Raw genomic sequence first — 13,858 nt, 5'->3', positions numbered from 1 at the left:
AGAGGGCAGAGTCTTGGTGACTTTGTCTTGTTCACCAATATATCCTCAGTGTTTAGAACAGCTGTATGATACAGAGTATATGTTTAATAAATACTTATTGAATAAATAAAGCATGGGAGACATTGATGTAAAGCTAACTTTTTGTTTCCTATTAAACACATAAAGTAATAAATTAAGGCAATTGAAAATATTTGTGCAAAAAATAAGCAGTATTATATAAACTATAAGATCCTTATGTTTAATTTAAAATAAAGTTAGCATTTCATTTTACTCTGGGGCAGTGAAACATTATGCAATATATTATAAAATCGTGTGAATCAACACACCAAGTATAAATTCTCAATTGGTGGGCAAAATAATTAAGTGAACAGTAAAAAAAAAAAAAAGGAAAAAGGTGTGATGATATATGGCTGTCAGAGTTGTTTAACACATAGAAATGAGATAAACTCATGGTAGTAAAATTTGCGGATGAAGGAGCATGTAAAATTATGGTTTGAATTAGGGAGACAGGCTGTTTTAGAGTTCAAGGAACAATAGCTGCTTACTAATAATATTTAGCTTCAAAAGATTTATCTGTTTGTGATGGTTGAGGTTGTGTGTTAACTTGGCTTGGCCCTGATTCTTAGCAGTTTCTTATGTAATGATGTAATTTGGCAGTTATGTAATGATGTAGTCATTCTCCATGATGTGATCTGATGTAATCAGCCAATCAGTTGAAAGGAGTTTCCTCGGTAGTATGGCCTGCATCCAATACATATATGGACGTTCCAGCAAAGCTCACTTGCTTGTTCTGGACTCTGAATCTGATTCATCATCATTTGACCTCCAGTTCTTGGGACCTGAGCCAGCGGCCTGGTGTATTGCCTGCCGATCTTCGGATTCATCAGCCTCCTCAGCCTGTCAGCCAGCAGCCTGCCACCTGACCTGTTGATCTTAGATCTGCCAGTCTCCTCATCCTACAAACTAGTGTCTGGCTGTCTGTCAATCTTGGGTTCATCAGCCCCTGCAGCTATATGAATCAGGAGAAGCCTCCAGCCTGATGCTTGACTCACAGACTTGGGACTTGCCAGCTTCTACAATCATGTGAGCCATTTCCTTGAGATAAATCTTTTTCTCTCTCTCAAGGATGTTTTTTCAATTGGTTCTCAAGTCTGACTAGTCTTAAAGCTGCTGATGATTCTGCCTCCAGCAGTGAAGAGGGTGCTGCTAATCCATGGTGTGAGGTGGCAATATTAATATGCAAAGTATCACTACCAATAGACCAAATATTAGTGATAAGTGAGGCTCTGGGTGATCACATTTGACACTTTTCTACAGTTTTGCCAGAATGAGAAGTATAGGTTAGCTGGTTGGTTGGTCTTCCTTTCCCTAGACAAAGTGATGAAAGGGATGACCTCAGGGCTTCAGAGTCACAAGTCAAGCACCACATAAAAGACCTCAAAGTTGCCACTTGTGCCCTGAAAGAAAGCCTTATTTCTTACAGTAACAGAGCTGATATTGCTGAAAACCAATCCCACAGTCTTAACGTAAGAGTGGCTGAATTTCAATGTCAACTGAATTCCAACCTTGAATGGTGTCTGAAGTTAAAGTAAGGGCATTGATTGGGAAGAAATGGGATCCTGAGCCTTGGGATAGGGACATATGGAAGACAGTCAGGAAGCTGGGGTCGTTGAGCCCTTCAATTCCACTGACTCACTTTTGCCAACATAACTAGCCTTCTTAATCCCATCTGAAGAGATTACTCTGTGTCTGTCTGCTAAGCCACCCTCCCCAGTAAAACTGTTATCCCCTCCAACCCCATCTGATGAGACAAACCCAGCTGTGTCTGAAGAGCTTTTGAGTCATCCTCTGGTGTGACTGAATGTTTCCAGGACCCACTGCCACCATCCATTTTTGTTTCTTGACCTGTAACTAAACTTAAGTCCCAGTAAGGCCCAAAAGGTAAAGTATGAAGTGTGACCCTGGAGGAGGTTTGCTACACTCTAAAAGAATGGGAATGGATTTTAAGGGTGTGGGATAATGGTGCAAGGAACATAAAGTAGGATCACTCTGAGTTTACTGATACGGGTCCACTAAGCACAGATTCTTCATTCAATGTTCATCAGCCCCTGCAGCTACATGAGTCAGAAGAAGCCTTCAGCCTGACGCCTCACCCATGGATTTGGGACTTGCCAGCTTTTACAACCACGTGAGCCATTTCCTTGAGATAAACCTCTCTGTCTCTCTCTCTATATACATCTTTTACCGGTTTTGCTTCTCTAAGGAACCCAGCCTAAGGCACTGCTTAATTGTAAAAAATAATACTTTCTTAAAACACAAAACAGGCATCTCAAATTCAAGCCAAAGCACTAATAATAAGAATAATGCTACATCATTAGTAAATAATTTTTGAGGCTCACATTAATGGATTTAATGTTTATTATTCTTTTTATTAAAATTATACTATTTAAATTAAGTCAGACATGAAATTAGCTTTGGAAAAAAAAATCACGTTGGTGCATTATTTCAGCCTTTCAAGATAAAACACATGTGAGATTGTACAGAACTAACAAGACACATGAAGTGTAAAATAGACATTTATTTTTATTATTCTCAATAGATGATCAGAGTTATATTTCTCAGGGACCATTTTAACAAACTACTTCATGGTACAAAACTGCTATAGAAATTTTCCTAGGGAATGGCTGATGGAGCAGCTAAGTTTCACAAGCTTATTTTTTTAATGTAAAGTTCAGTAAAGTGACGTTGATAGAGGAAAAACCGACTGCTGAAATGTAGATATGTTAGAAACATCATATTCTTCTTTTTGCATGATGTTAATAATTCTCATCTAATCAGGCCAAATTAACCAGTACAGTAGGAACTAATGCAAATTTCATTAACGAAGTAATTAAAATATATGAAATTCTTTTTTTATGAAAATTGATTCTCTTGTAAAATTTTCCGTAAGAGCCATGGCTTCACCAGAAATGTTCAAAGGGACTGATCCATTGATCTAACTACAAAGGAACAAACTAATAAATAAATAACATAGAAAATAAATAATATCCTGGCTTCACTTCTAAATCATTTAATAGTATTAGCATTGGATGTGCCTACTTTTATTGCTCTTTATCTTCAAGTTATTTAGAAGAATAGTGACATTCTAACTAGTGAATGTCAAATAAGCCCAATGCTGCTTCTGAACTAAACTTAAATTAAGAATAAACAGTTGGCCATTGAATCCATTCCCACTCATGGTGACCCCATGAACTCCTTAATCTTGATCTCAAAATGTTGTTGCTGTTGTGGTTTTTGTTTTGTAACCTGATTTTCACCAAAAGGATAAAAAGAAAGGTGACCCTGGGTGCTTTGTTAACACAGAACTAAAACCATTCCCGAAGAGCACTCTTCAGACAAAGATTAGACTGGACTATAAAACATAAATACTACTCATGTAGAGGGTGCAGATACATGAGATCAAAGGGGCGGCTCCTGTCCTGAGACAGGATGAGAAGGCAGGAAGGGACAGGAGTTGGTTGGATGGACAAGGGGAAACCAGGGTGGAAAGGGGGAGTGTGCTGTCATATTGCAGGGATTGCAACTAGTGTCACATGGCAATATGTGTATAAAATTTTGTGTGAGAGAGTAACTTGAGCTGTTAATCTCAACTTTCATCTGAAATACAATTAAAAAAAAAGAAACATTTGAAAATGCTAGTAATTTTCATGACAATGCTAACTGTTTATATGTATATAAATAAAAGAAAGAAAGGTAAAAATGGGGGGTGGGGAGGTTGTAGGACAGGATTATCTCTGCAGGCAGGCAAATTTTTCCCTTAGAGTTAAATTTCCCTGATATGCAACTGTCAAATTATGTTGAAGTGAAAGATTTACAAAAGCAAAGAGATAATTATGTGAATAAATATTTGAAAATCTATAGGACATCAAAACCTTTGATGTTGTTGTTTTTAATATGTTTTGTCTTTTACCTCCATAGCTATATAAGACAAATCATTGTGTTCACTCCTGATATCCCAGTCTGTACCTGTTTCTGAGTCACTGGAGTCAACGTCAAAGGAGGAGGGAGGTCCAGGCCACGATTCTGTCTGAGGAGTTGTGTTACACAGACATTTTCCAAGCACTTTCACTTTGGCCTGAATACCTGAAAGAAAATAAACACAAGTACCTATGAGTTAGGCCTTCCCTTTCATCTCTCTTTCCTATACGGAAGATGAATTTATCAATCAATTGAAGAGTTAAAACATAACCACGCTTAGGTGAGGGGGTATTTTCAAAGGAATTTGTGTACTTTTATGCACTGGGCTTTCCTCACGGGGAGTAGGTACTGAAGTGGCATCATTAGATCAATTGTCAGCATTGACTTGCCTTTGGATAGCTTCATTTTTACATATAATCTGAAAATATAAATATGAGAATTATATCAAAGGTAAGTCTACTTTGTATGGTTTTATACTATAAAAATTAGAAGTGGTAAAAGAGTATAGATAATATTCTTCAAGGTCACATATTAGTAAGGTTGGAATTTGAACCCAAGCAAGTTGGCTCCATAGTCCAAGCTCTTACATTCTCTGCTATACTGTTCTTTAATACTTCTGCCTCATAAATTGCTAAGTGTCCTGGTTAAACAGAAGTCTATAAGCTAAGTTTCTTGCTTACAACTCATTTTTTCTCCTTAAATCAACAGATGGAAAAGAGAGTACTACTAGAATTAAACTACCAGATGTCATAGCAGTTGCATTATGATAGAAAACCTCATCATCGGTCCTTTACACATCAGAGAGAAACGCTTAATATGATTGGCTTTAGAACTTTCGTGAGAAGAGTTACATTGTGAAATGGTATTCTGATACATGGGGAAAGTTTTAAGGTGGAAGCAAGCATCGGATACTTAAAAGATAACATTAAGACTGAGTACCTAGAAGGTATGTGGAAGAGGCTAAGAAAATATAACAGAAAAGACAAGGGGACCTGGGGAAAAGCAAAATAGGAAGTGAGAGAGAAATTAAAACAAAGTTAAACTACTTATCAATTTTGCCTACGGCCTTGGTAGTACCAACTGCCTTCACCCCACTGAAAAACATTTTAGAAGATATCTTTTGGCTGCTGTACCATCAGCTATCAACATCCAAGTTAAATAAGCTTTGTAAAGAAACTTTTGTGATAGGTCACTTTGTAATATGATTAATTACACTTAATATTATTGAGGATTTAAATAAAAACTTAAAGGGCTTATCTTCACTGTTTATAAAATTATGACCAATTTCCATTGGCTATAATTACTTCTAAGCCAAGCATTATAAAAGTCTATAATAAATACGTATTTCTTTACAAAATACATATATGCCTGATAAAATGGAGTTTTAGGAATTAAACCAGGCTTTTAAGAATAACTTTTGTTCTCTTCATAACAATAATATATTCTATCACTGAGAAGAATTTACACCACACAGAGAAGCAAAAAGAAACTAAAAATTAGCCAGTCTCACCATGTAGAGCTAACAACTTTACATTTTCATGTATATTTTTGTCTTTTTCTGTTTTTTTTAAAAATTAGATCACACAATGTTTTATAACCTAGTTTTCCCCATTAATATGCCATGAATGTTTCTGTCATTAAATATTCCACATCACCATTTTTATGGTGGCATAGCCATAAAATCTATTGTAGAGATGCACCATAATCTATTAAAACAATCAATATTATTAGAAATCTTGGTAAACAAATCTGTTGTGTACTTATCCGATAACTTCTTCATATTAAAAAGTTACAAGCAGAATTTTCAGGCATGTACAAGATGTTTCAAAAGAAAGATCTAGAATGAGGAAGAGAGTTATAAATGATGGAATATATAAAAGAGATCATAAGAGATATAGAGATTGAAATTAAAAAGTCTAAGATATAATATTAACTGTAGTCCTGGAAGGAGGGGAGAAAATGAGGTAGAGGCATGATTTAAATGATAGATGAGAATTAACCAAAATGGATAAACGGCATCAAGACATGGTTTTGCAAAAGTACTATAAACCTTTGTATTTAACAAAATAATAACAAAGTAAATCTTATTTATGCACAGCATTAAAAAAAATTTTTTTTATTAACTTTTATTGAGCTTCAAGTGAACGTTTACAAATCAAGTCAGACTGTCACATATAAGTTTATATACATCTTACTCCGTACTCCCACTTGCTCTCCCCCTAATGAGTCAGCCCCTCCAGTCTCTCCTTTTGTGACAATTTTGCCCGCTTCCAACTCTCTCTATCCTCCCATCCCCCCTCCAGACAGGAGATGCCAACACAGTCTCAAGTGTCCACCTGATATAATTAGCTCACTCTTCTTCAGCATCTCTCTCCTACCCACTGTCCAGTCCCTTTCATGTCTGATGAGTTGTCTTCGGGGATGGTTCCTGTCCTGGGCCAACAGAAGGTTTGGGGACCATGACCACTGGGATTCCTCTAGTCTCAGTCAGACCATTAAGTATGGTCTTTTTATGAGAATTTGGGGTCTGCATCCCACTGATCTCCTGCTCCCTCAGGGGTTCTCTGTTGTGCTCCCTGTCAGGGCAGTCATTGATTGTGGCCGGGCACCAACTAGTTCTTCTGGTCTCAGGATAATGTAGGTCTCTGGTTCATGTGGCCCTTTCTGTCTCTTGGGCTCTTAGTTGTCGTGTGACCTTGGTGTTCTTCATTCTCCTTTGCTCCAGGTGGGTTGAGACCAATTGATGCATCTTAGATGGCCGCTTGTTAGCATTTAAGACCCCAGACGCCACATTTCAAAGTGGGATGCAGAATGTTTTCATAATAGAATTATTTTGCCAATTGACTTAGAAGTCCCCTTAAACCATGGTCCCCAAACCCCCGCCCTTGCTCCGCTGACCTTTGAAGCATTCAGTTTATCCCGGAAACTTCTTTGCTTTTGGTCCAGTCCAATTGAGCTGACCTTCCATGTATTGAGTATTGTCCTTCCCTTCACCTAAAGCAGTTCTTATCTACTAATTAATCAGTAAAAAACCTTCTCCCATCCTCCCTGCCTCCCCACCTCATAACCACAAAAGTATGTGTTCTTCTCAGTTTATACTATTTCTCAAGATCTTATAATAGTGGTGTTATACAATATTTGTCCTTTTGCCTCTGACTAATTTCGCTCAGCATAATGCCTTCCAGGTTTCTCCATGTCATGAAATGTTTCACAGATTCGTCACTGTTCTTTATCGATGCGTAGTATTCCATTGTGTGAATATACCACAATTTATATACCCATTCATCCATTGATGGACACCTTGGTTGCTTCCAGCTTTTTGCTATTGTAAACAGAGCTGCAATAAACATGGGTGTATGCACAGCATTTTAAAACTTCTGAAAAGCAAAGAGAAAAACTTAAGAGTAGCCAGAGGAAAAAAACATACATTCTCTTCAAAGGGGAAACCATAAGACAGAATAATGCCTAAACTCTTACGGATGCAAAATATTGAAAGTAAAAAGGTAGAAAAAGTTGTAACATGGGAACCCTAACCTAAAGGAAGTTGACGTAGCCTAAAGAAAGCTGGTATTAGTGCTATATACCTATATTTTTGAAGCTAATAAAATTGTTAGAATTAGAAAAATAAACATGCAAATTCAAAATCACAGTGAAAAATGTCAAGACACCTCTCATTGTAACAGAATGAGTAGGCAAAAATCCATAGGGATGGAGAAAATTCAAACATGAAAAAATTAGTCTAATAGAAATATGCAGAATACTGTACCTGACTCAGAATGCATGTTCATCCCATAACACCTTCTATTTCACACACTGTACTGGAGGTTCCAGTGCAACTGGGAGAAAAAGAAATAAAAGCATGGATATCAAAAATTATTTGGGGACAATATTTTTGTACACATAGAACATCCAAAAGAATCTAAAAATTACTGGAATTAAGGAGCTTACCAAGGTTCTTCGATATAAGACCAACAAAAATCAATTTACCTACATATATTTACAGAAAATAAAATTTAAAACAATAGTATTTATGATCACATAATGAAATAGCTAGGAATAAATCTAATGAAAGATGTATAAGACCTCTACACAAAAAGCCAGAACGTGTTTTTAAGAGAAATCAAAAAACTCAAATAAATGGAGGAATACACTGTTTACGAATTGGAAGAATCATTATCGTGAATATGCCATTTCTCCGTACATTCACCAGTAAATACGATGCCATCCCAATCAAAAATCCAGTAAGTAATTTGTGGAAAGTGATAAACTGATTCTAGAATGTATACGTAAATTTACAGGGTCAAAAATAGCCAAAGCATCCATGCAGAAGAACGAGATAGGAGGAGTTAATCTATTGGATGTTAATTCTTAATATAAGCTACAGTAATTACGACACTGGCAATGGTGCAAGGACAGGCAAACAGATAAATGGGACACAAAAAAAAGTGTGGAAACAGACCTACGTACACATGGGCACTTGATTTTTGACAAAGTTGATACTGAAGGGCAATGAGGAAATACTAATCTTTTCAATAAAAGATGATGAATCAAAAAAGTATTTCTATATGGGAGAAAAAATAAAACGACTCCTATCACACACCGAACACAAAAATAAATGCTGAATGGGCTGTAGATTTTAATGTAAAAAGTAAAGACAATAAGGTTTCCAGAAAATAACATAACAGGGATTTACGCATTAAGCATAAAAAAAAATTGATAAAGTAGATAACATTAAAATTAAGAACTACAGGTACATTAAAAGACAGCACTAAAAGTGAAGAGGCAAGTCACACTGTGCGAAGATATTTAAAACATAGTTAATTGACAAAAGACTTGAAACCACAATTTATTGTGAACACTACATAAACAAGAAAATGATAGACAATCCAACAGAAAAATGGGCTAGATTTAAACAGGCATGTTAACAAGAGGCTACCAAATGTCCAATGAACAATTTGAAAAGGTGTTTCATTACTAATCAGGGAAATGCAAAGTAAAACCATCACCACATACCCTGCAGGACTCAAAAGTGAAAGACAATTCCAAGTGTTGACAAGAATGTGGAACAATGTAAATTTTCATATGCTGCTGGTAGAGTGTAAATTGGTAAAACTATTTTTGGAAAACATTTAGCTTATCCACTAAAGTTAATCTCTTCTAGGTATATGCCATCAGAAATGTGTGCATATGTGAACGAAAAGGCATGTACAAGAATGTTCATAACAGCGTTACTTATAATAGCCCCCAAAAGTTAACAGCTCAAATGTTGAGCTTAGAACCCACCCACTGCTGTCGAGTGGATTCCAACTCACAGTGACCCTATCAGACAGAGTAGAGCGCGCCATAGGGTTTCCAAGACTGTAATCTTTATGGAAGCAGACTGCCACATCTTTGTTCCACAGAACAGCTGGTGAGTTCAAACCACTGACCTTTTGGTTAGTGGTTGAGTACTTTAACCACTGCGCTTCCAGGGCTCCTTGAACTTGGGACAGATAAGCAAATTTGGTATAGTCATACAATGGAATACTATATAATAAGCAAAACAAACTACTGCTATACACAACAATACTGATGAATCTCACAAATATAATGTTGAACAAAAGAAGCCAAGCACATAAGGAAGGCTATGGTGTGATTCCACTTACATGAAGTTTAAAAAAAAAAAGTAAACTTGATGACCTTTGAGGAGGGGAGAGAAGCTGGGGGTTGGGCTGATACACGGTTCCTGATATGCCAGTAATGTTCTACTTTTTTACCTGGGTGGTGGTTACACGGTATGTTCATTTTTGCGGTAATTTAATGAACTGTCTCCTTAAGGTTTGTGGACTTGTCTGTATATTGCTTTACCTCAAATAAACAGTTAAAAGAAATACTTGGATTAAAAAAAAAAAAAACCACAAAACCAAGGATGCAAAATCAACAGTTAAGGAAAAATAATAATCACACCTGCATGAGATAAAATATCTGACAGTATATGACCCTCCTTAGAGCCCCCTTCCCTTCTTGGAGGTGGCCCTAATCTTTTCTCAAGCTCCCTGAAGACAGGGGACAGTCATATTTACCTATATATAGTACCAAGCACCCAGAACTGTGTCCGCAATAGGTCCCCAGTAAATGCTGCAGAATGACTACAAATTTTATTTTTAGTCAGTTGGTCCTGGGGTTGGAAAGAAAAGCATTGAGTGGGGGAATGAGTCAGAAGTGGCATAAGCAAACTTTCTTAGCAATGTTACTGGGGTTGCCAATTCAGATCAGGCTGAAAATGCACTGCTATCAACTCTAAATTAACCTGTTTTTTACCTTATATACTCTTAAAGGGACTTTTTATAGAACTCCCATAGCATTTTGTAATGACTCTGCAAGTATATTAAAGTAACATGGATCGTTAGAAATGGTGGCTGTATACTTTTTACTGGAGAATAGATTTGGTATCTACTCTGGATTTGTTTCTCAACTGTTAAAGTCCTTGTTATATTATAAAATTTTGGTTTGTTTCACTAGTCTGGTTTTTCTTCTCCCAATTTCTGAGTAGGTGGTATATGTATTATGGGGAACAAAAATGGGGTAGGAGTGTGTGTAGTTCAGCATTTGCTGTCTGTCTCACTACATATTTACGTTTATCTATTTATAAATGTACACATGTGCTTAAGAGTTTGGATAGGCACACATAGTGGATACAGGGTTCAAAGGAGGGGCAGACATTTGTAGCTCAGTGAGAAAGGGAACTAATAGAGAACTGAAAATTCTATTGTAACACAAAAAAATTGTTCTCATAGTCACTTAATCATTCCACAAATATTTATTTAACTCCTTAAATCTGCAAAATATTGTTCTAAGTGCTGGGGATATAATGGCAAAAAAAAAAATCAGATATCCTCCCGGCTCTCATGGTGCTTACATTCTAATGTATGAAATGAACATTAAGCAAACCATATAATTATTTCATGACAATTGTGATGAGTGCTATTGAAGTAAGAGAAATGTAAGTATATAATGAGGGGCTCAAGCTGGAAAGTTGTTTGAGCTGATTTTGAAAGGAAAAGAACTTAATGGGTGATGATGGGGGAATGGGAGGGGCATAATACCACGATATTACATGGAACAGTTTAGCAAAGGCTTGTTGGAAGAAAGGATTATAGTATGTTCAAGACCTGAAAAGGTTGGCATGACTGGTGCATAGTGAGCAACAGCGACAGTGACCTTGGACAGGACTGGTGTGGTAGGCAGGAGCAAAGAGCATGCAGGGCCATGTAGAGAAATAATTTTCTTGCTTATCCTAACAATTGCAGGATGCCATTAAAAGGTCTTAAGCACCAACCCCAATGTAGGTTTGTATAACAGAAAGTGTAGTGGTCTGGTAATCAGACCTACAGCAAGGATTATAAGCCTTTGAGGATATTATTAATCCCCTGAATTAGCTTCCTTATGAATAAATTGTGGGTTTGGACTAGACTGCTCTAAGATTTCATTGGCTCTAAAATTCTATTAATATCTTTGTAAATTCAAAGCCAAAAGGTCAGTTGCAGGTCATTCAACTTCTTGAACTCTTTCCACTTCCAGAAATGAACACCTTTTGTATATTATTAAGAGCCATAATTTAATCCACATAATGGTGGTAGAGCGTCATCGAAAAAGAGGAAGACCCTCAATGAGATGGACTGACACATAGGCTGCAACAATAGGCTTAAGCATAACAACAATTGTGAGGATGGTGCAGGGCCAGGCAGTGTTTCCTTCTATTGTACATAGTCAAGATGAGTCAGAACCAACTCGACAGCACTTAACAACGGTGACAGGACTAAAGTTTGATTATCTCAAAGGCTTCAGAAGCTTTCTTTAACATGAGGGGTGGGGAAGAAGGTAACAGTGACCTGCTGCAAAAGGACTGGGAAGCCTTGGTGGTGTAGTGGTTAAGTGCTACGGCTGCTAACCAAAAAGTCAGCAGTTGGAATCCGCCAGGCGCTCCTTGGAAACTGTACGGGGCAGTTCTATTCTGTCCTATAGGGTCGCTGAGTCGGAATCGACTCGACGGCAGTGCATGGTGGTGGGCGAAAGGAATAGAAAAGTAAGCAGAAGAGGACAAGATTGGGAAATTCAGTTCACTAGGAACATTAATTTAAAGGCAGCTAGTTTGTTTTTGTTTTTAGTGGCAGTCAAGAGGGAAGCTTAGGGGTGGGAAAGATTGTTAATCCAACACCTTCATCAGTAGCTCTGAAACCCCCACTCTATTTTTGACATGTGTAATTGACGTTCCTCAAGGTTATGTAATATGTAAACAGGGTTTCGAACAGCTCATTCCTTGAGATTTGGTGAAATTAAACTCTTCCTACTAAAAAGTCTGGAGCGGAGAGTGAAGATGACTGTTCTGAAGAGCAAAACTGGGTGTTTTTGTGAGTTTGCGGGGAGGAGCAGGTGGAAAGAATTAACTGGGTCACTTAATTCCAAAGTGTTCCTGCTAATTGGGATCCTGGGGATCACCTCTAAACCACACTCATGAGAAATTTTACAGATGTAAAAACAGAAGCCCTGGAGGTGAAGCCTAGAACTCAGTCCAAGGGTCCTTCAACGACCCTCGGTGGACTGCAGGGCTTCCCTTTACCTGTGAAGCGGCAACCCTCTTCCCGGCCCGGAGGAGTAAACAGAAGGCTGGACCCGAGGTAGCCTCCGAATGCCTGGTTGCCTGGAGCTCTCCTCCCTTTCCGGGGGCGCCCACTTGGTCTCTCTCCTTCCCCCTTAGGTGCTGGGCGGGCACCTGATACGGGGTGGGCACGGCACTCGCCACGAGCCTCAGAGGCTGGGAGAAGCAAAGGTTCTTCTGGAAAACCGAAGGGACGTCAAAACAGGCCGGGGCGAAGTGGCCAGAGCAGGTGACCGAGCGGCCAATGCTCCCGTATCAACTGGCGCGGCAGCCGCACAGCCCCGTCCTTGGCGAAGCGAAGCCGCGACTTCCCAGACTTGGGGGTGTTGCCGCACTGAGCGGCCACGCAGCCGTCCGGCGTAGTAGCAGCCTCCGGTGCCGGGGTTCCCTGGCCCTCCGCACGCAGGCACGCTGCTCACGGCGCCCTGGGCGAGGCGGGTGCCCCTTCACGCGTGGACTCCACTTCGGCCTTGTTTTCTTCCCGAAACTCCGGCCACCGGAAGTGCCGAACTGGGGCCCCAAATGAGAGGGTACATGGCTCTCTAATATCTTCCTCCTCTTACTCCGTTCAGTGCTTTCCCCACCCCCATCCCCTCGCCCAAGCATGTGCCTAGAAGCAGCGGGATACGAATTTCGCGCGGGCGCGCTAAGATGGGTCCTAAAGAAGAACGGACCGGAAGTGGTGGTTGTCATAGCTATCGATGTGGCCAGCCTCTTCCCCATCTTATCCTCCTTCCCAAACTCTCGCTCTGTTTTTCTGAGGCCAGCAGAATAGCATGAGGAAGTGCTCATGCACCCAGCCTCCATAAATACAACCAGGAGCTACAACGACTGCGTTGGCCAGTGGATCTGGGAGAGGACCAGACCGGAAATGGTAGTTTCCATGGTAACACTTGAACGGGTTGCCTGGGAGATGACCCCTTTAGGTCTCTTTGAGTCTCTGCTGTAGCGTCACCTCGAAGACAGATCTAACAGATTCTGAACTGTCTCTGCCATGATTCCTGGGAAATACCGCTCTGTTTCTGGCCGGGCTGCGAACAACGTAGGTTGGGCCTCCGCTTTCTCTTTCCTCCCATTCGTATCGTCCTTCCTGACTGGCGTCTTTGTCTAGGTGGTGGACTGTATTATTGGGACTTGGACCCCTGGGTCTACTTAAGCTATTGTCTGACTGAGGCTTGAGGCTCCTGGACTGGCCCAAGGCATTTGGGGTGGGGGGTTATATGATGGGCAGTCAAAGCCTTG

General features: G+C 39.3%; 2 protein-coding genes across 7 annotated transcripts in view; one reads left to right on the top strand and one right to left on the bottom strand.

The window, feature by feature from the left end:
* Positions 1 to 3,777: 3,777 nt before the first annotated feature.
* On the bottom strand, positions 3,778 to 13,339 carry THAP10 (THAP domain containing 10). The gene is given in 6 exon segments (XM_023552822.2): positions 3,778 to 4,145; positions 4,251 to 4,396; positions 7,793 to 7,814; positions 12,549 to 12,890; positions 12,892 to 13,027; positions 13,180 to 13,339. Coding segments are annotated over 6 exon segments (1,002 nt in total). The 3' UTR covers positions 3,778 to 3,949.
* Positions 13,323 to 13,858, top strand: part of LRRC49 (leucine rich repeat containing 49) — a 176,933-nt gene continuing 176,397 nt past the window's right edge. For 2 of the 6 annotated variants that reach the window (XM_023552869.2, XM_023552870.2), the window contains exon 1: positions 13,324 to 13,502. In XM_023552869.2, the coding sequence (XP_023408637.1) occupies positions 13,407 to 13,502 (96 nt within the window). In that variant the 5' untranslated portion in view covers positions 13,324 to 13,406. Of the gene's footprint in view, positions 13,659 to 13,858 lie in introns of all 6 variants that reach the window. The other 4 variants (XM_003413809.4, XM_010593718.3, XM_023552871.2 and 1 more) reach the window with 3 other exon arrangements.

Source organism: Loxodonta africana, chromosome 13 (genome assembly GCF_030014295.1).
Source record: "Loxodonta africana isolate mLoxAfr1 chromosome 13, mLoxAfr1.hap2, whole genome shotgun sequence".
NCBI classification, from domain to species: domain Eukaryota; kingdom Metazoa; phylum Chordata; class Mammalia; order Proboscidea; family Elephantidae; genus Loxodonta; species Loxodonta africana.
The sequence above is the reverse complement of the archived record's forward strand: the minus strand, read 5'-3'. Positions and strand labels throughout refer to the sequence as shown.